At 37.4% G+C, this 21,414-nt stretch overlaps 1 protein-coding gene across 2 annotated transcripts in view; it reads right to left on the bottom strand.

Moving 5' to 3' along the window:
• Positions 1-21,414, bottom strand: part of rabgap1l (RAB GTPase activating protein 1-like) — a 115,836-nt gene that overhangs the window by 4,310 nt on the left and 90,112 nt on the right. Inside the window, exons 19-24 of one of the 2 annotated variants that reach the window (XM_032571052.1) lie at positions 16,758-16,886; positions 7,092-7,184; positions 2,574-2,684; positions 2,343-2,447; positions 735-818; positions 484-555 (exon numbers count right to left, since the gene is read on the bottom strand). In XM_032571052.1, coding sequence (XP_032426943.1) covers positions 484-555; positions 735-818; positions 2,343-2,447; positions 2,574-2,684; positions 7,092-7,184; positions 16,758-16,886 — 594 coding nt within the window. Of the gene's footprint in view, positions 1-483; positions 556-734; positions 819-2,342; positions 2,448-2,573; positions 2,685-7,091; positions 7,185-11,383; positions 11,734-16,757; positions 16,887-21,414 lie in introns of those variants that run through there. The other variant, XM_032571053.1, reaches the window with a different exon arrangement.

The following is a 21,414-nucleotide window of genomic DNA, read 5'->3' as shown; positions in this document are numbered from 1 at the left end:
CTAATGTTGATAAATAAGTGCAAGTTTGACTGACAATTTATAACAATACGTTTTTTCCATGTTAAAACAAAATAATCTGCCAGTGGAACAAATACTTTTTAAATCAATATTAAGGAATTATTTACTCAAAACAAGCTCCTATGTCTTGCTAAACAGTTACTCGTCAGTTAGGTTTCGCACAGCGAATTAGAAACTAAACTGAAAATACTTGGTAGGTTTTTGTGTTTTTGCAGTGCATCAGTGTGATCCACTGTTGCAACACATTAAACTGTTAAGAATCAAATTTAAAAAGTCTGCTGCCTCCCAGCGCCTGTTAGATGAGGACTCAACGCTCGTGTGGGATTATTTCTGCATTCAAGCTCCTCGTTGCTGTGATGGTTCACAAAAATCCTCGCTGTCCCAGTCAGCCGATTTGTTTTTTTTAAATCTGAAATTTAAATGTCTCGTAGCTTTCATCTGTGCGTTGGCCGTGTATAATCTCACCCTGACGATGTCGAGCTCCTCTTTAGTCGCCGCCTGCTGTTTTTCCAGCCTGGTGCTCAGCTGGGAGCAGATCTGAAACGAGGCGAGGAAAAGGAAGAGGAAGAGGAGTTGCACAACAGATGACAGTCATAAATGCAACATATAAGTCACTATTCCTCATCTAAATTATGGATACTGGAAGCTATCATCTTCCTCTACAATTACAGTAACATTAGGAAAATGAGATGAAAGAAACAAGGTTGTCCTGTTACCTGTTTGTACTCAGCTATGATGGCGGTGGTTTTCTTGATCTCCATCTCTGCTTTCTCCAGTTCCCGCCTGAAAACCTCCTTCAGCTAATGGAGACAAAGGAGTGAATAGAAAAAAACTGAAACCGCCCAAAACCAAAAAGATTAGCGCTCTCATTCAACAGTTGATGTTCCATTTTTACTGATTTTAAGTACTGAAACTTTATTTATTGGTGTTAAATTTGTTGATCAGTTGTAACAGATCAACAAATTAAACAGATTAAAGGATAGTTTATCTGACACATTTTTCTCCCCTCTAGATTTTTAGTCTTTTTTTCACCACAGAGAATAAAAACTTCTCTTAATGAAACATCAGACAGAGGGTGACCAGTCAATTATAATCGATACAAAAATGCTCAACTGCTACAGTTCCTCGCAAAATTATTATCAAAAGTAATTTCAGCTGTGAAGAGGAAAGGAAATTGTAGCTGGTTTTGTAATTTGCTATTGATAAATATCTGTAAAGTGTGGCATGTACTTGCTTTTCAGACTCAAAACTTTAAAGAACCACCTTCTGTCTCAACCATCTTGAAAGTTTTGCCCATTCTTCTTGGCAAAAGTAGCTAAAGCTCAGTAAGTATGAATGGAGGGTATAACTTAATTGTGTCTCATATTTATGTCTGGACTTTAACTAGGCCACTCAAACACATGGAGATGCATGTGTAGGTTTGCAGGAATGTGAGCCTCCACCCCAGAATCTAACCTGACTCTTTAGCTCTTCCACCTTGTCATCAACTCAGTTTCCCTGTTGAAGCTAAAGAGAAACATCCCCACAGCATGGTGCTGCCACCACCCACCTTGGGTTATTGCTTTATAATGTCAATGTTAATGTGAATTTTATTTATAAAACACTTTATAAACAGATATTAACTGCACCAAAGTGCTGTACAGTATTCATAAAACACAGATAAAACACATAAGAATAAAACACACATTGAAACAGACAGGCCTTATGGAAAAGCTAAAGAATAAAAATTAGTTTTAAGAAGTGATTTAAAGTGTTTCGGGCTTTAGGCAGATCTAATGTTAAAAGGTGAGTTGTTTTCACACCTGGTAGGGCGGTAGACTCGGTTTGATTCTCTTTCACACTGAACTCTGCCAAACGAAACAACAAACCATTTGGAAAACCTGTTCCACTCCTCGCCTGTGGTGGCGCTGCACCAAGATTATCTGAACTGAACTAAATTAAAATCAGTAAAACTTGACTGAGTTTTTGAAGTTGCAACCCTTAATTTATCAAATTCTTGATCAAACGAAGAGCAGAACAGTATGAATAACAAGAATATCTGATTTCTGGCTGATTTTGACTAAATGTCAGCTGTTAAAGTAAAATTGTCCTGGAGTGATGACATGACCTTTAGTCATCATCCTTCACCCGAATCGGTTTTCTCTGCTCACTGACAGCAGCTGAATGCAGCCATTAATGGACGTTCTCCTGCTAAAGATCGGAACAGGGAGGCCATTCATGCAGCTTCATGAGTAACTCTGATAATGCCTGAGAAAACAGGCTTTGTTCAGCGAGTTACAGCCGTTAGCTGAGGAACTGGACGGTAACCTGAGGACAAACGCTACCTGAGCGGTCTCCTCCTCATGCCGCCTCTTCTCCTCCTCCGTCTCCACCAGCCGTTGTTTGGTGCTCAGCAGCTCTTTGTTCAAGACATCGGCCTTGTCTTCAGCCTGACCGAAACAACACCACACAAGTTATCAACTAGCCGATGTAGGTACCTATATAGTTACCTAAAGTCCAGTACAGACTGCAGGGTGACACTGTTTTCCTAAAACGAAGTCCAGGTGTTGTGTTACCTGGTCCAGATCGTTCCGCAGGGCGATCTTACTGGTGACCAGCTCATGTGCCAGATCGTCATTCTCCTGCTCCAGCCTCATACTGGCTTCTTGTAGACGCCGGTTCTCTTTCTACACACACACACGCAAAAAAATAACACACACATTTAGGATCAAGATCAGGGTATCTGCAGGTCTCAGAAAGTCACATGTAAATTTTTTAAAGGCGTTTTTAATGCCACCATGAATAAAACTTAAGACAGAAAAAACTATAAATATATCCTGTTGTGTTACAATCAAGAATAGCAAAAGTGGTGAAATCTCCAGGAACTGTTCAGCGGCTTCACTGTAAAACATTTGAGCAGCATTTAGTTGTGTCTACTGTCTTCTACTCTTTAAGTCAAATAAATGTAGCCAGTTTCAGATTTTGAACCTAAATGTGAGTTTATGAAAGATAAACTTACAGTAATAAGTTGTTTTAACTTTTTATGAATTTTGTCAAATCTCCAAGAGTTGAATAAACTAGAGTTTTCTGGTTAACACTTAAAAAAACTGAAAGAAGAAAAAAACCGGAGTGGGAACTATTTCCCAGAATGCTTAGCGGCATGTTTTTGTATCCTGAGACGGACGTGCGTTACATTGATCTGACTCCTGTGTTTTATTAAGGCAAATGTTTATTTTTACGCAGTTCTCAGTTTGCAAAGCTTGAGGAAAATGTCCTGTTCACACTAAATGTTTCTGAGCTGAATTCATTGTGATGTTTAATTAAAGTCATTATCAGATCAGAAATTTTGTTCATTTTGAAATAAGAACTTAAATTATTCTGAAGAAAAATAAGTAGCTATTTTAACTTGATATTGTGTGAAGATAATAGTGAAATGTGGCTCTTTAACTCGATGAGGGCAGTTTTGTTTTTCTTCCATATTGTGAAATTATTATTTGGTTTAAATTTCAGCATTAAGTAAAAACTCACAATTCAAGATTAATGAACTTATAAAACAATGTTTAGACAAGTTGTCTCTTGTTGCTAAATCAACTTCATAAACTTTAATTTCTAAGTTAAAAAAAACAACTATTTTCTTGTCGACTAAAATTACATTTTCAAGGCAGCCGGTGGATTTTCATGTTCAAGTTAAACCACCTTCAGATGTTTTACAGTGTTCGTGCTTCTCCCTCTCACAAGGCTCTCTACAGTCACAAGCTTAAATGTTATTTTGCACAGAATGCCCTCGCTTCATCTGGGTTGGTGATAAAACGCACTAATCTGCAAGTGGAACTAGTAATTTTTTATCAATATTACTTATTTTAATAAGCTCCTATAGTTTGCTGAAAAGTTACTTGTTAGTTTTGTCTTATTTAAAGTGTAAGATATTAGCACTAAAAACTAGACCAGAAATATTTGGTAAGATTTTGTGTTTATGTTTTGGAGATGTGATTACAGAAGCTGTGCAGTCAGGGGTCCAGTTTGATTTTATTTTTTTTGGTCAAAATTCCTGGCAGCAGCCGTGTCCACACCGTATCCTGAAGTCGCTTTATGTCCCATTAGTGGAGTCTCATGACTGCCAGGCTGGCAGTAAACGTGTCACATGACACGGATCTAATGAAAGCAAAAAACTATTGTCAAGGATCGGTCATCTGACCCTGATTTCCCTGTCACTTTCAAAATAATTACATTTTCTAATGCTTGAGTGACACTAAACTTACATAAATATTCACGGATATATGCATGACCTGAACTGATGGCTCAGCTTTCATATCTATAAAAACAAGTGCAGGTAGATGATCAACCAACACCAAATTGAGTCATTTTTGCTGCGGATACAAATGCATCAAATTTATATTTTTATAAAACTCTTGTTACCACTGTCTAATCAAACCATTCTCCTTAACTAACAAAACAGAAAAATATTTCTGATTATATAAACAGCAAAACTCTAAACATATTTTCATGAGAACGTGTTTTGGAGCAGAGGAAGCTTACCGAGCGCCTGTCCGCAGCCAAAACGTCCACAGATAGAGCGATTAGAAGCCCTGACTAAACTTCAACACATGATCCTGACAGCCTCACTTTCTTGTCACACACTTCCCAGCCACGCTTTCTCTCTCAACAGACTCCCTTTTCCATTTATGAATGCTTCTATTTTCTGTTGCTTTGAATACCCAAAGCGTGACAGAAGAAGAGTAATTGACCAGACTTCACATTCACACATGCAAAAAAATACATACCTCACATTTGAAATCTTCCAACTCCAAAGAGCTTTTTTATTTTAATTGAATTCTGTTATCTGCACCAAAAAAGCAGGAGGTTTCTGGATTTTTCTCATGAGGAGTAAAAGTGATTCCAGAGCAGCTACGTCAAGCCTAACATCTTATCTGCAACTAGAGTCTTCCTTCCTTTGTCTGCTCCACAATTAGGTGTTTATCCTGCAGCGCATCGCCCTCGTCTCTGGGAGAAAATGACCACAATCAACTCTGGATGTTTGTCTATGCTGGTTGTTTATGTGCTGCTTAAAGATGATTGGTTCCAATGCAGTACATTTAAACGTAGAAAACTTTTGTGTCTGCACTTTAGTAACTTGTACTGCCTTCTACCAGTTTAGTCCGACATTCAACCAGCCCTCAACAAGCAGATTAACAATTATTCATCTTGAAAATCTTAAAAAATTTTGATTGTAACATAAGAACAAGTTAACCAACTATAAAATGAGTAAGAAATCCTTCTAAATACATTCTACATCCAATCTCAACATATTCTTGAAGGTCATTTGACAAGCAATTTAGTTCAAGTCTACAATTCTTAAAAGATGTACCAACTTTGAATTTTAGCCTATTATAAATGAAAAGAAAAACCACATAAATACTCTTTGTCTTTTTCTCTACTGAAAAAGAGTATTTATATGGACGATTTCTCAAATCGTCAGTGATGTTGAGAAAAGATAAAATATTTAAGCCTCATATTTATTGTGATTACAAAATTATTTGTCTTGATCAGTTCAGATGAGTTCACACCTTTGTGGATATTAAAATCATAGCCAGTATATTATTGTCAATGACGGTTGATGAACAGATGATTGATAGAATCATAAATGGACTAAATTTCTGTATCGCATTTCTAGTCACACTGATCACTCCAAGCATTTTACACTAGAGTCACATTCACACAATCGGTCAGTTTTAACCAAAACAGTTAAGACTGAAAAAACAGAGACAAATGTAACTCGGTCATTTGATGCTCCGTAGGTTTGCAGAATTTCAAACTGACCGGCAAAAAATCCATGACCACCCACATGCATACAGATTTACATAAAGCTTAAACATTCATTGTCACAAACAAGAATAAATACACTGAAGTTACTAACCAACAAATTTATTCTAAAGTTAATAGAAATCAACAAGAAAACAAGCAAAATTAATAAACTAATAAGTTAAATTCAAAGACTTGAACAACAGACAAATGGCTCCAACACCAAAAAGCAGTCTGGTAAGCAAAATGGGCTGGAAGAAGCTGGAATCGAACCAGCGACTTTTGGATTGCAAGACGACTACGCCTCCCATTCAGTGGTGCTATTAACTAAATGGTTAGCTGGAGGGGTGGATGGACAATTGGAAAGATGGACAGAGAGAAGGATTAACAGAAGGATGAAGGGATGGATGGACAGAATGATGGATGAATGAATACACAGATGGTCGGACATACAGACAAACAAATGGATGGATGACTTCTGAACAGAGAGATAGATAACATAATATTATTTTCTTTGCGACAACCGCCTGTCATTTCCTTATATTTTGGAAAAACAAACAATTTCCAATATGGAGATATCATGGCACATCCTCCATCTTTGAGATTCTGCTCTTGACTTTAATGACAGACCATCCTGAGTGAATTAAAGGATCAGTAGTGCTAGCTTCACTGTCTTCCAGCAGGAGATTAAAAAGAACTAAATTCACCCCATCATAAACCTCCTCATGCAATCTTACAGGTTTGTAGTCGAGATCAAAGTTTTTCCATGTCTCCGTGTTTAAAGGCTACATTTTATTTTCCTTTTTTCTGCTTATCCAGACCTGGAAAATACTGAAATCAAATGTAATAATTTTGCAGAGTTTGTAGGAACTCTGGTGGTGATTCAACTAGTATGATTTGCTTTAATAAAAAGAAAACAGAGAGATTGTTTGGAAAAGTAAGAAAATCTATGAACAGAACTAAAAAGTGAAGGAGGCCTAATCATCTGCCTCATCTCTTACATTTATACCTCATCATGTAAAAAGATGTTGCTGCTGAGCATATCTGACTCAAGGCAGAATAATACAAAACCTATTTTTAAAGATGTTAGCATCATTAATGACAAGTGAGTGCTGCTTGGTGAGTCACACTGGAACCAAAAATACTTTCACAAAGAGCACAACACTGTCTAAAAGAGCAAAGCCGTTTCTAATATTAGAAAAAAAAAAGATTTCCAGTATAAACTGAGATAAATTTAGCAGAGACAAAAACACCTTCTCTATCAGCATTTAGATCAAGTTGAGAGTTTTTCAAACCTGGTATCGATCGATGGGGTCTTCTTGTTGCAGCTGGCTCTCTCTCAGCGTCTGATACTCCTTCTCAAACTTTTTCAGCTTTTTGGTTGGAACCTGAAAGAAAAAAAAATAAAGTTGAAAATTAAAAAATTACTCAGACCTCTGTAAATGCTGTTTTCTTAAATATCTGCAGGCTTAATAAAAGGTTAAATGTCTCATTCAGATTTATCCAGAGGAAATCAACAGAGCAGCTGCTTCTTAGCATTAATGTGACTTCAACTTTTTTGCTCTGACATATGATTAATGATTTTATGCGAACATTAAAACAACACACACTCAGTTTGGCTTCTTCCTCAAAGGGAAAGTAGCCTCTAAGTTCCCACCAATTTAGAGCTGCAGGATCTTGATGCTTTTCTTCAGCAGCAGCAGTGACAATAAGTTCAAACCTGGAAGGAGCTGCAAAAACGTCAGACTATAGAAGAGATTCAAACAATCAGTCAATCAACTGAAGGCGAGTGTCTTGCATGATGTATGCCTGATCCAATGCGTCTGAATAAAATGGCTGAATAAAAGGTTAGTAAGGATAATACAAATCTACACAAATTTTTATTTCTAAAAGAAAAATGTTGAAAATTAAAACCTTGTATCTTCCTTGATAATTGTGAAATAATTTGGGTTTGTATTCCACAAAAAATTCAAATAAAACCCATCAAAGTATGAGGCTGTAAAATGTAAAAACGTTTGAAGTGTATTTTTTTATTTATCTTCTGACTGTATTCCCATAATTTTGAGTAGAATGTTAGGAAATTTATTTTTCACTCCTCTTCATATATAACCTTATATAAGACATTCAAAAATGGAACAAAATAGAGCTAAACTCTAAAATTAAAGTTTTTGGCTCTACAAAGTCAACTGTACATCTTGGAAACAAAAATTAAACAAAATTTTTGGCACACAGGAACCCAATATTACCATAAAACACCTCAAAATCAGCTAAAGTCAAACAGCACAACACTTGTACCCGTTCACATCCACAGGTATATGCAAAGATCTACCTGCAGATGTCTGCTGCATCAACTGAAGTCATTTCACACTAAACAACTTGCAGGTGTTGTTTAGTAAACATAGATCATGTTGTTTGACAAACAGCTGTGAAATATCATTTGGCTCCAACTGTGACTCATAATTTCACTACCCTACGCCTCAGTCTGTGCTGCAGGTAGATGGTGATGTTATCTCCCTTGAGTGGAAACAGCGTTGCCACCGTCGAGGTTTGGGATTGCATGGCCAACCCGGTCACATGACCTCTCTTCTGAGACCGGGATGCGTTTCATTTCAGCCTCTCACAAGCTGAATTTGAATCCAAGGAAATGATCTGTTTTATATTTTCTAATAGGTTGTTTGTCCTCCAGTAAACTTCATCAAACATTTAGAGAGCAAGAGAGAAGTGGTTTCATTTAATCAGATGAATTTACTGAGTCTTTGTTCACCTGTTTCCAACTAACAAAAATAGAAGTGATTGCTAAATTTCAAAGATTCACCAAGAAATCACCTGGTGACCAGAATCGGCTTGACTGCAGTTTCTTTGAAGACGAAAGAAAATGCAGCTTAGGAAGCTGAAATACTTTGGAGTGATGCTATTTGACAGATTATTGAGTGTTGTTTGCAAAGCAGCCAATCAAGGAGTGCCATTTATTTGTTGCTGATTGGCTGCACTGGAGATCCAAGGAAACCTCTGCGTTAGTACTGAGAAGGTTTTTTACTGTGGGTCATAATGAATTTTTATTATTTACCATCATTATTTTTTTTCCATCTCTCTCTAATTTATTTTTACATTTTATTTATAGTTATATAACACAGATTAAGAAGAATTTATAGGTGTACATTGGCAAGGAGTTGGTACTTTTTCAGATGCTGTATGACTGATTATTTACAATTGCCATTATTATTACTATTATTATTATCCATTTTCTTGTCTTATGAGTGAGTTTGTAACCATTTTGTCTATGTAACATAATTTATTTGTTGGCTCTTTAGCCCCGTATATTAAACAGGAACATGAATATTATAACATGGTTTTAATTACACATTTGTGATAATTATTGAGTCAGTAATAAATATATGTTATTTCACTTCTTCCCATTTCTTTTCAAACAAAAAAGTAGTGGTAAACTAATTATTTTTTGTTCAAACTATTAGCATCTGTTTAGGGGCTCTATAATCTTTGTGGATTTTATCTATTTGTGGGCAGCTTCCAGGATATAAACACCATCTTTGAATCTTTTCAAGGCTAAATCTGATTGTAAACTTTAAAAAAAGGCCTAAGAACTAAGGCAGAGATGTTTGTTTTTTAATGAAAGAGCACATTGTGCACTTCCAATATTTATATTAAGGTCAAAAACTGTTTCTGAAGATTAACAAAAGTCCTTGAAATGTTTCCTTCGTATAAATTTACATTTATCTTCTACATTAGCATCCTAAGAGATTGACTCAATGATAAATGATTCACTCTGGAGTTCACAGTTGAATAACTTTTTTTGTAACCACATTTTGTGTTCGTTTTAAGGTTTGTTTCTACTGCCTTGCGTTGACGTAATACTTTGCAATGCAGATGCCCTTCATTGATAAACCGTTGAAGCGAAAAGCAGTGTGCAATACGTGGGCTCCACACTGACCTGTTAGTTCACCGTACAATCTTATGACCCGAATCAAGTAGGTGATGTCTGCTAACATCACAGCTCATAAATCAGGCAAACAAATTCCCACCACATACCAGAAAATTCAGCCTCTGATGGATGACTGACTATCACTTTCTTCTGTCTCACTGGTGATAAACTGAACAGACATTTTCCCAGAAGGCATTGGCACTACTACGGAGCAAAAGGGACGACTAGAGATAAGTTTTGAACACCAACAACCTCAACACACATTTATACGTATGACCAGTTCAGCTTATTCTTGTGTTTTGCCCTCATTGTCTTTCCCATTAGTTCCTGATGAGGTTTGTTTACCTTATTGAGTTGTACCATGCTTGGTCTACATGCAACAATATTTAATGTTTGTGTCTACTAAATGTAACTTTATTACATTTATTTCTGTATGTTATAATGTGACCTTAAAATAAAACCCAAACCATCCCTACCATGCTTTTAATTGGGACCGGCTGCTTTGTATTGTTGATTCAAACTTATATTTAACTTATGAAGCTTGCATTTCACAGGAAGTGATACCAAAGAAGCCTTTTAATGATGAGCTGATAACATGGTTTGTTTATCAACCCTTAGTTTCCTTTTGTGAAACACAGCATGACAAAACTAAATTAAAAAACGACTAACTTCCCTTTGGCTCATTTCTTCAGCTGAAAACTTTGACTTTTGGTTTTTCTGTCATTTTTACCAACATGTTCTAAATAAATAAGAACTAAAGTATTCACCGAGACATCCTTCAAATCTCTGACATACTTCACAGAAATGAAGCAATTTCATGACGTCATTTTTATTTCATTTTTAGCCCAGTATTTTTATTCACAGTGCATGTATATTAGTTTTATATGAGTCACCCAACAATTGACCTTGAGAATTACACAGGGAGTGACACTTTTCTTAATCTTTACTTCACCACCAAACTTTTCATTTTCAAGACATTTCTCGATTTCCATGGACAAACTAAATTAGAGCTCAACATCTTCAGCAACTCACATGACATCTATATGCGCATGTAGCTCCAGAGGATAAGATAAGATGCATCCTCAAATCCTCCATTTCCAGAACATTTGGTGTGATAATGAAAGGTCAGAAGGTCAGCACTGATAGAGGACACACAATTATAAGATAGAAAATGGTACCGGGACCACTTTTAGCTTCCTGACCTGAATCCCTGACTCTGAAAATGGAACTTTAGTCCCAAAACTCCTGGCTTAGATCTCAAATCAGGTAATAAACAAAGCAAAACAATATGAACTTTACTGCAAGGTTACTGGAGAAAAGCTCCAACATGACAGAGAAGCCTCAACGTTTGAATATTAAAATAAGGACAAAGCCACCTGGAGATTAGAGGAAAACGAGGTCAAAGAATTAAATTACCCACGAGAGGGAAGCTCAAACCCGTGCACACAATTACTCAATTTACCCCAAACGTCAGAAACGGTTCCTGAAATATGAACACCCACACGTTCATTCAAGAGTACGCAGCATCAACCACGTGGAAAGAAATACGTAGTTTCACTAAAAATGCATCTTTCTAAGAGCAGCTCTATGCCAGTTTTCTGAATCAAATAAAAAGACAAAAGAGAGAAGAAAACAGAGCAGACCTACCACAGGTCTGAAAGATCGCAGCGGTTTAGAGTGAGCGACCAAACAAGCCAAGGTGTCCTCCTCGCCCGGACGATCCACTACATGAGCGTCGTAGGCCACCATGATGGACACCTCCTGCATCATCTTGGTTCCTGCTGGCTCCGAGCAGCGAGGAGGAGGAGGGGTGGACGAAGAGGAAGGAGGGAACCAAGTGGGGAAGTAAAACAGCCGCGGCTGAGAGGTTTTGTTTCTCTCTGAAAGTGCAGAAGGCGACTGGCTGCCTTCAAGAGTCCCACAGAGGCAAAGTCACGCCCACCGAGGAGGAGGAGGAGGAGAGCGGAGGGAAGGGAGAGAGCAGCACAACACACCTGTTTGTCTCTTCCTCTCCGTAACGCTAGAAGTGCGTGACAGAGGAGGATGAGTTTGCTATTTCTTCCTCTCCACTGAGCACTTCCCTCTTTCTGCTCACTCTCTCTTGTTTGTGCTCCTCCCTCCTTCAAACGCTCTTCAAACGGGCTGCAGTTTTTTCTGTTTCCTGCTGCTAGTAAAAATAAAGATAAAGGCCTGTTTACACAGTTACACTCTGTATAAGTGTGTATGAGTGACAGGAAGGAAGTAGTCACATCAACCGCAGCGACTTCAGTTACATTTCCACAGTAGTAGGCGCAGAGAGGGAAAATTCAAAGCTCCTGCAGGATCCCAAAGGAATCAATTAAAGCTTTCAATAAAACTGCTTCAAGAGATCTGATAACAGCTTCTCAATCTGCTGTCAGGAGAGAAACATTTTATATTAAAGAAACGAACCGTGACTAATCATTTCCATCATCAACATCAACTTTTTCCATCATTAAAGCTGTGTGTAACTTTTATAGAAAATATTTCTTTACAATTTATTATTATTATTATTTTTTTAAACAAATCTTTAATGTGACCTTCAACCTTTGCAACTAAAAACAAAACAAACTGGGGTTGCAGCCAACGATTATTAGCTTGGCCACTGAGTGCTGTAATAAACTAAAACTGATCACTTTAAAAGTGGTTAAATGTTCTGCAATGATCTATATAATGATCCAACGTGTGGCCATTAGCGGTACCTGGTATTATTCTTGACTGCAATTCAGAAATATTAAAAATTTAGCTCCTGAGCACAGGTGGTTGATGCAGGTAGTTTATTTTAAATTGCAGCAGAAATCTTGGTGAAATATAAAGTATTAATCCTTAAATAACCACACAAATCTATTTAGGTCCAACCACACAGTGACCTAAATCTGACTCTTATGGCTCCAAACTGATGAAAATTTTGCTAAAGTTTTCAATAAAGACCTGATAAATATTTCTTTAAATAACGCAAATCTACAAAAAACCCTCTTTGGCTCTACAATTGTTTACACATCTCTTTACAATAAAGAACAAATCTGACTACTTCATTTATTTAATTAAACTATCAAGTTGGTAAAATAAAAACATCACAATACAAGTTTTTATTAAAAATATGACAGATTTTATGACAATTTTGGCACAGGTGACAAAAAGTTTGTACACCCCTGAGTTATTAGGTCAAAATGGCTACACATGTTTCAGTGTGACACTCGATGTGCTTCACTCATTTGTTACACTATCTTTCAATATAAAAGACTTTCAAAGGTAAATTTTCATGAAAGTATTCTTTATCTGACTACCTGTAAGTTTGGAGTCACCCGATTCCTCTGCATAGTTCCTGACAAACATTCTTGACCTTTTCTACACAGGGTCAAACTATAACCGACCTCCAGTTCCCACCATGTTTGTAGGTTTACATTTATTTTTAGATCTTGGAAGTTTAAAATATTAATACAGCTTCTGCGTCTTCACCCATGATTCAAAGTTATGATTTAAGTCTACAGTTTTTCAACACTCCTTGCTCTTATTTTGCCTTAGTTTGAAAAAGAAACAAAGGTTTATTGAAGTTTATGTTCTCAGCTGGTTAATCAATCAACCCCATTAGTAGGAAATAAATGCAAAGACTTTCATCTGCTTTTTCAAAGTCATCACTCTGGTTGTGGGTATGATGGATTTTTCAAAACGGCTGAGAAATTCAAATTCCTCCGAAAATCCGCAGAAAGCCTAAGCCACTCCACCCGTTGTGTTCACCAAGCAAAGGTGCCGAGAAATTCTTTCGCCGTTTTAAGCTGCTTATGAAGTTCGGCTGATCCGATTTAAATGCTGACAGATGAAAATATGGGGAAGAAAGGGGAGGGTGAGGAAAAGCAATGCATCTTGTATAAGATGGTCTGCCTTCTGAGTAGGATGAAGTATGAGTATTACATTCATACTTCATGAAAAGCAAAAGTACTTTTCTTAGTGTTGGCCTTCATCAAGAAATTAACATTTTCAGCTACATAAAAGAGATTAAATGTTGTTATTTATTTACCTTGTGAATTGGTGCTATAAAAAAACAGAAATTAAAAATGATTGCATATATATTTATTTTTGAAAGCAAAAGCAGATAAATCTAATAAAATTCCTACACATTGTTGATAAAAATAATGCTAAAGTCACCCGCAGTAAGGCAATGAACAAGGAAGTATATAAGAGTGAAAGAAAGAAAGGAAGGAAAGGAAGGAAGGACACATAGAATGATGTGAGGTAGGATACAAAGAAAAGTGTATAAAATAATAGTGTATAAGAAAGGAAACAATGAAAAGAAGAAAAGGAAAGAGAAAGGAGAACATAAGCAAGGAAAGAAATTAAGGACATAAGGAAAGTAAAAATGCAAAAAATGAAGAAAGAAAGGAAGGAAAGCAGAAATGAGAGGGGAAGTAAGAATGATAGGCAACAAGGTAAATGTATAATTAAATTATGTAAAAGTAAATTATGATGCATGTGAAGCTTTCATAGACAGGAAATTTGTGTGTGTGTATGTGTGTGTGTGTGCGATGCTGTTACACTGCAGGCTGATGTGACCTGCTCTGACCTGCAGGGGGCTGAAGTTAGATGGATAAGACAGAAGTGAAAACAGAGTGAAGAGAAGAGCATGAAACGCATGACAGGCATCGTTTCATCTTCATCTCTATCCGACTCACTTCATGCCGTTGCATCCACAGGGAATATTCTATTTAAAGCTTGAAAGTGGTTTAAAAATATAACAGAGGAGGAGCATAAATTCATGAGGAAAGCTTCAGGCAATCACAGATGTTTTTGTATGTTTATGTCATTCAAGATGTGTTCATGATCTGTATTTTTTTTTACCTCATGAGTGAAAAACTGAAGGTTTTTTTTGGTTTGTGATTGTTAGTTTATGTTCCTTTAACTTCACAGATCCTAAACTATTTTTTGAAAAATTCAACCAGAGATCCCTACAGATGAGTACAAAAATCTACCAGCTCCATAATTAAACAAAATTGGCAACCTGATCAAAGACGACGGGCGATTTTTCTAACAAATTTAAGTTCAGAAAAAATGCAGGCAAACAAAAATTAATTGTTAACCAGAATCTGACAATTTTCTGCTTGCTTGGGGGTGATCTGTAACAATCAGGTTGGAAACTGAATTTTTTAAAAATCTTTTTCTGCACTACCAAGTTGCACTAACAAAAACAACCCTTAGTCTGGAAGTTGTTAATAAAAAGAGAAGTCTCAAACTTAGGCTTTTGCATTATTTTTGAGGTGGTACCGAGATGGAAGAAGCTTTTTTTTAAAGAGAAACTGTATTTTCAGAGATGTATATTAAATGTATGCACTCCTTTAGGCTGTGAGAGCGAGTTAAACCTCTACAGATAACAGGATCACCAAAAAGCAGCTTCCTATTACTTCAGCTCTCAACCTCTATCTGTTAAGGAACGTGGAAGATTTGAATATCCTGGCACTTTGCAGGGATTACATTTCTATAAACAAGAAAATGTCTGCAATAAGGTCCTAATTTAGTGAAACAATAAAAGTCATTTCTTTTGCAATTTCCCCTTTTTTTAGCGTAAAATGCAACGCCCTGTTTTATTTTAAAAAAAAAGATGAAGTTGTGTTTAATCAGGCAGATGGCCTTGCTTAAGACAAGTAGAATAAGGATGAAAAAATCTATCCCTGAAAAATATTTCAAACCAATAGGGAAATTGGACAGAAAATCCTAATCATCCACCCAATTGCATTTTATATTTGCATTTCTGTTTGAGAAAATGGCAAAAAAGAAACTTTAGTCAAAAGGAACTAATGTTTCAGGAGTCAAGAAGAAAAAGATAAATAAATAAAAAATAGATACAATGACGCAAGAAGAAACTGAGTAAGGAAAGATAAAGAGAACGAGATACAAAGTCTTGATTAATCTTGCAGCTTTTTCTTTATCTCACCTATCGACTAGCATGAAGGAACACTTCAGTGAGAAATCAGGAAGTGTTTTTTAACGTCTGATAATCCAGAATATTGTTAAAATATTAACCTAAGCAGTACAAACACAGATAAAACAAGATAAAACCTCAGTAAAAAATATTTCAAACCAATATTTAACCAAATCAAGGAAGCAGGAACTGCAGAAAGGCTTAGAAATGGGATGACCTGACTTTTATTATCATTCAGAAAAGGAATGTGCTAGAAGGGAGCATTTACTTTTCATTCATGAGAAGAAGGCTGACAAATCTGAATATTTATGCATATGTTATATGTTTTTACTTTTGTACACATTGCACTTCTGCAAGATTTCACAAGTAAAGTCAGAGATAAGAAGTGAGACACAGAGTGGACATCCTGTATGTACTAAAACTAACACACAGTCACACATTGGGTAATACAAACACTTAGAACTTGTTACTCTAGATTGGAGTATTTTGTGCCTTACCTAACAGGAAGCAAAAATACTCTTTTAAAATCTAAAAATGGAAAATTTTCCTGGTTATGTACCTTCTTCCTTCTCCTATCCCTTCACTCCACACACTGCCAAAATACACACATGCATGCATATCAAGAACACGCTGTGCTGCTATGGTCTCTGGTGATTTCAGCAAATTCCCTAAATACCAACAGCCTACTTTCAGCAGCAGGATGATAACATGTGCCGCCTTCTGAAGAAATTTAATGAAAACAGACACTGATGTTCTGAGATAAAATAGGTCTCCTATTTCTCAACTGAAGTGAAGAGCAATTAAACTCAAATGTAAAAGAAAGAGGGTAAAGCACAACTTGGTCACAGAGTATGCCTATTTTTTGTTTTTTCTTATTCTAAAAGCAAATGTTAGATTTTCAGTTTTTTTCATTTTAAAAGCACTATTTTCTAACTTCAATTCTTTAAAGGCATGTGAGATATGAAGTAAGAAGTCAGGACAGTATTTAGAGCATGCCGAGTTTTAATTTTTTTAATTTTATAGCTAAAATGAAGTATAGCACCAAACAAAAGGCACTGAACATATTAGCATTCTGGTTTCCTGTGTTACCTTGATGTTGCAGGCCTGCTCCATTAGCCGCCGCGCATTCTCCGCAGCTCTGTAGCGCTTCGGTAGCTGGACCCGGAAGAACTTGAGAGCCCCCTCAAAGTCTGCCTGCAGGAGGTCTTCTTTGGACGTCTGGAGGGAGACAAGTAGAGGTGGATGAGACACATGCAGCACAAACACCAAGCACAGAGCCTCCACAACTGGTCTTTTTCAGCATACAAGTTAACAACAAGATCAGAGTCATGCAGGTAAATACATAAGCAGTACTGTTTTTGTTTACATGAACAGCAAATACTTGATAAAGTAGAACAGTAAAAAATTAAAATGTAATCTCTTTTTATTGAGGAAAATATTTATATTTTAAATTTCACTGGCAATATAATGCAAAAACAAAATCTTGCAAAGTAATTTTGGTCTAGTTTCTAGTGCAAATATCTTAGCATACTTAAAATAAGAAAAGTAACTTACAAGTAACTTTTCAGCAGGCTATAGAAGCTTGTTTTAAGACTATAATTCCTTAATATTGATGTAAATGTACTAATTATAATCAAAATACAAATTTGCCAATGGAACAAAACATTCATCGCATATTAAAAATCAAAATGTCTTGTTCCAATGGCAGATTATTTCACTTACAACTAGAACTTTTTAAATTAACATCAAGGAATTATTGAGTTAAAACAAGCTCCCATATATAGCTGAATAGTTACTTTTAAATTAGTTTTGTCTTGTTTCAAGTGTACTAACATATTTGCACTAGAAATTAGACCAAACATACTTGGTATGATTTTGTGTTTTTGCACTGTAAGCCACTCTCTAATGTCCAGAGTTTTCCTTTTCTACAAGCACTATAAGAAAAACATGCATTACATTGTCTGTTTTGATCCATCTCATAAAATCTCAATAAAAAAAACACTCAAGTTTTGCAATGTGACAACATCTGGAGAAGTTCAAGGGGTGCAAATACTTTTACAGGTAAAATTTAAGGAGCAAGCATATTTTTTACTTTGCTTAATCTTTCAAGTAACTGTATTTAGATATTTATTTAATACAAAGAAGGCATGAGCACATATTTGAGGTCAGTTATGTGAAGGAACATGTCTGTTCTTGCTTCTGTAAGTTTTTAAGTTCAATAATGTCTAGATGTCATGAAAAGGAGAAAAGCAGCCTTATTTTCATCTTGAATTTAAGTATGAAGGAAGAACAGTCATTATGCATGCACCTGTAATCGCAGAAAGGGCAGGACAATACGGATGAAAAACATAAAAACATTTTATATCAGTCAATATCAATAAATATTGATTAATCTTTTGTTTTAAATATTTGAAGTACAGTCAAACTGACCGTTCCAGTTTATCCACAGTTTTTACTCAACAGTTGTTTTTTGTTTTTAAGAAGTTATGAGGTACAGTGGTGAAAACTTAAACTGCTGCAGCACAAGTTACTGAACAGGTTGTTGCTAGGTAACCACAAGTTACTCAGGAGGTTGTTGCTAGGTAACCAAAGAGTGAGTGAGTGAGTGAGTAGATGCCACCAATCTTGCTTAGCTTTCCATTAGAAGTTGAGCGGCTAAAGTTTTTCCTCTGCCTACGTCCCCCAGAATGCTGTGTGGTTCTGGATTAGAGTTCAGTGCATTTAGTATCTATTGAATATTGTGCATGCGTGGGTTCTCTCCGGGTACTCCGGCTTCCTCCCACAGTCCAAAAACATGACTGTCAGGTCAATTGGTCTATCTAAATTCTCCCTAGGTGTGTGTGTGTGTGTGAATGGTTGTTTGTCCTGTATGTCTTTGTGTTGCCCTGCGACAGACTGGCGACCTGTCCAGGGTGTACCCCGCCTCTCGCCCGGAACGTAGCTGGAGATAGGCACCAGCAACTCTCCCGACCCCATTAGGGACAAGGGTGAACAGAAAATGGATGGATGGATGGATGGATGGATGGATGGATGGATGAATATTCGATCAGACACATTATCTATTGATATTGATCATGTCATGTGTTTATTGCGATACATATTGTTATTGATTTATTCTCCAGTCCTAATCGCAGATGAAATAATGGAATGAAATTTTGCTTTTTGTTTCATTCTATCTTCAGGATGGGTCAGAAAAATCAACAATGCATGCCATGCAAATTTCATCCAGGATGTTTATTCCAATTCCAGTTTGTCTCGTCTCACCGCCAGCAGTTTGGGGACGAAGAGTCTGTGTCCCATCCCAAGAAGATCCATGACCCTGCAGTAAGGGTCCGCTGAGGTTTGGCTGCCCTGGGCGCTCTCCTCCTCTTTTCCCTCGCCGTCCTCCAGCGCCCTGCATGCGGCCGGGAGGGTCAGGTGAGGGTTCAAAGCCGGGACAGGGTGAGGAGAGGGCGGCGGGGAGCGTGGCGGAGACGGCGGTGGGGTGGGACAGGGCAGGGGGGAGGGGTCGTCCCGCTCCGGGGCCAGACTGGCAGCTGACTCCAGGGTGTCGGGCAGATGTTTCGATGTTGGAGCAGCAATGGCGGGGTGCGATTGAACTCAGTTAGCGGCGATTTTTTAGGTTTGTTTGAGTCTGGTGGTGGGCGTCGTGTGGCGGCCCCTCAGCTTGTACCGCTGTCAGAGCCTCAGCTCGGTCCCCTGATGCCTCAGAATCACAGTCAGAAAACGATGAGTCGACACCGCAGTCTGCATAATGCTGAGTCCTACAGCGACGTATTTATTCACTCTGGAAATCCAGTCACACTTCCTGCACTCGGCTTCCTCTGCAAAAACTCCAAAAAATTCCAGTCCAATATGCTGTCGCCTAGCAACAAAACGGCTCAACACGTGGCCTGCTGCTCCATGAAACTGAAGCGGAGACGAGAACCCCACCTTTTTTTGATTTCTTCTTTTATGTTAAACTTCAAATCCCTTCTCCCCTGACAATGCTTTAGCTTTCTTTGAAATGCAAAACAACAACACAGCTCTTTATCCACTCTCTGAAGCTGGAACAGTCAGAGAGACAAGAGGAGGTTTGTTAACGCTGGAAATATGGCACTTCTCCGCCTGCAGGAGATGATGCTCTGTGTTACTTTATGGCTGAGTGGGTGCTGGACTCACGCAAACCAGCGATGCATTAAATACCAGAATAAGAAGGAATAGAAAACATAAACTGTTCTTTTTCTTCACAGATCCACGCAGGATTAGTGAGTAAAATCATATTCCAGTCAGCTGTTCCGGCAGGATCCTATTAGCAGCCGGGCATCCGGTCTGATCTTTCAGATGAAGCCAGCTCCTTCAGAGAGGAAGTTACTTCTGATCCACACAGGATGAGTGCTGGCATGAGTCAATGTTGTAGAACTGTCAGAAATGTTGGTCCTGCCGGGCAGCCGGGGCGAGGCAAAGCAAAGAGACCTCACTGCTTCCCATGAAGCCTCTCCCAACCTTTGTGATGCTAACTGCTAAAATGCTAACAGCTGACAGGGGCGGCTTTGTTGCAGATGGTGGACGGAAGAAACGCGTGGTAGAAATAAATATTCAGCAGAGAGAGCAGAGGAAGAGACGGAAGGAGAGGAGAAGGAGGCAAAAAGCCGAGAAAGCGAGGGAAAGAAGATGCTCCGAGGATGAATCCGTGGAAGGAAAAGGTGAAGAGGGTGGGATAAAAAGAACCGAAAGCTGAGATTTTCTCCCTCTGGTTCAGGTTGCTAATGTTATAGCCAATGCTCCTGTTGTGATGTGGATAGCAACTGCTAAGCTGGGCAGGGAGGGGTGGTGAGAGCAGCGGGGACCGCAGGAGGGAAGGAGGAGGGAGCATCGGAGGATAATGTCGTCATGACCGGCCAATAAGAGGCAGGCAGTGGGAGCTCCTCCACTCTCCTCATCATCAACATCATCCTGACCATCCTCATTTGTTCCCATTTCAAACCACTGAATCCTCAAATCTCCACGTTGCTTCTACATAGCTTAATTTGTCAAAAATGTATAAACATTTGCACATTTTTACCATATTATCAAACTCACTGTTTCTTCACAGCAGTATTGTTGTATTCACAATGGTATATTTTTAAATTTTATTTGCATTATCATTTTTTTCATGTGTGCATGCAAATAAATTATTCTGTTCTATTCAAAACATAAAATTTGTTTTTCTAAAGTATACAGCTGGTGAATTCACTATAGGCAAAATATCTATTGTACTTTCACAAGAACGTTCTTCTCTGCAGTTTTCTAAGCAGCCGCTTGTTGTCGTCTCTGCAGATGCTCATCATGCCTTGAGATGAGAAATAATTACAGTTATCACGACTATTATCAATATTATTGATGCTAATTAATGAAGCTGTAAATTACTACTGCATCATGGAATATTACATTTTGTAAAATAAATTTCTTCTTAATTTTATGCTGCTCATGGTTATATTTTATCTACTAATATGTAACAATTTGGACTGAGTAACTTGTGAACAAATATGCAATTTGTTCTGGGGGACAGAGTCTATTCTGTTCTATATTGATATAGAAAGAATTTTAACATGTTAAAAACATTTGATTCTTGCTCAGTGGCATGTAAATATGAATGCATTGTGCCAGACATGGATGTGGATTTTGAAAATATTAAGAAAGACTGTTATAACCAAGTGAAAATGAATAATAATTTATTAGATTATGCTATTAATGTAAAAGGGGTGGGTAAAAAAAAAAAGGTTAA

This window comes from Xiphophorus hellerii, chromosome 9 (assembly GCF_003331165.1).
Source record: "Xiphophorus hellerii strain 12219 chromosome 9, Xiphophorus_hellerii-4.1, whole genome shotgun sequence".
Taxonomy (NCBI): Eukaryota; Metazoa; Chordata; class Actinopteri; order Cyprinodontiformes; family Poeciliidae; genus Xiphophorus; species Xiphophorus hellerii.
The sequence above is the reverse complement of the archived record's forward strand: the minus strand, read 5'-3'. Positions and strand labels throughout refer to the sequence as shown.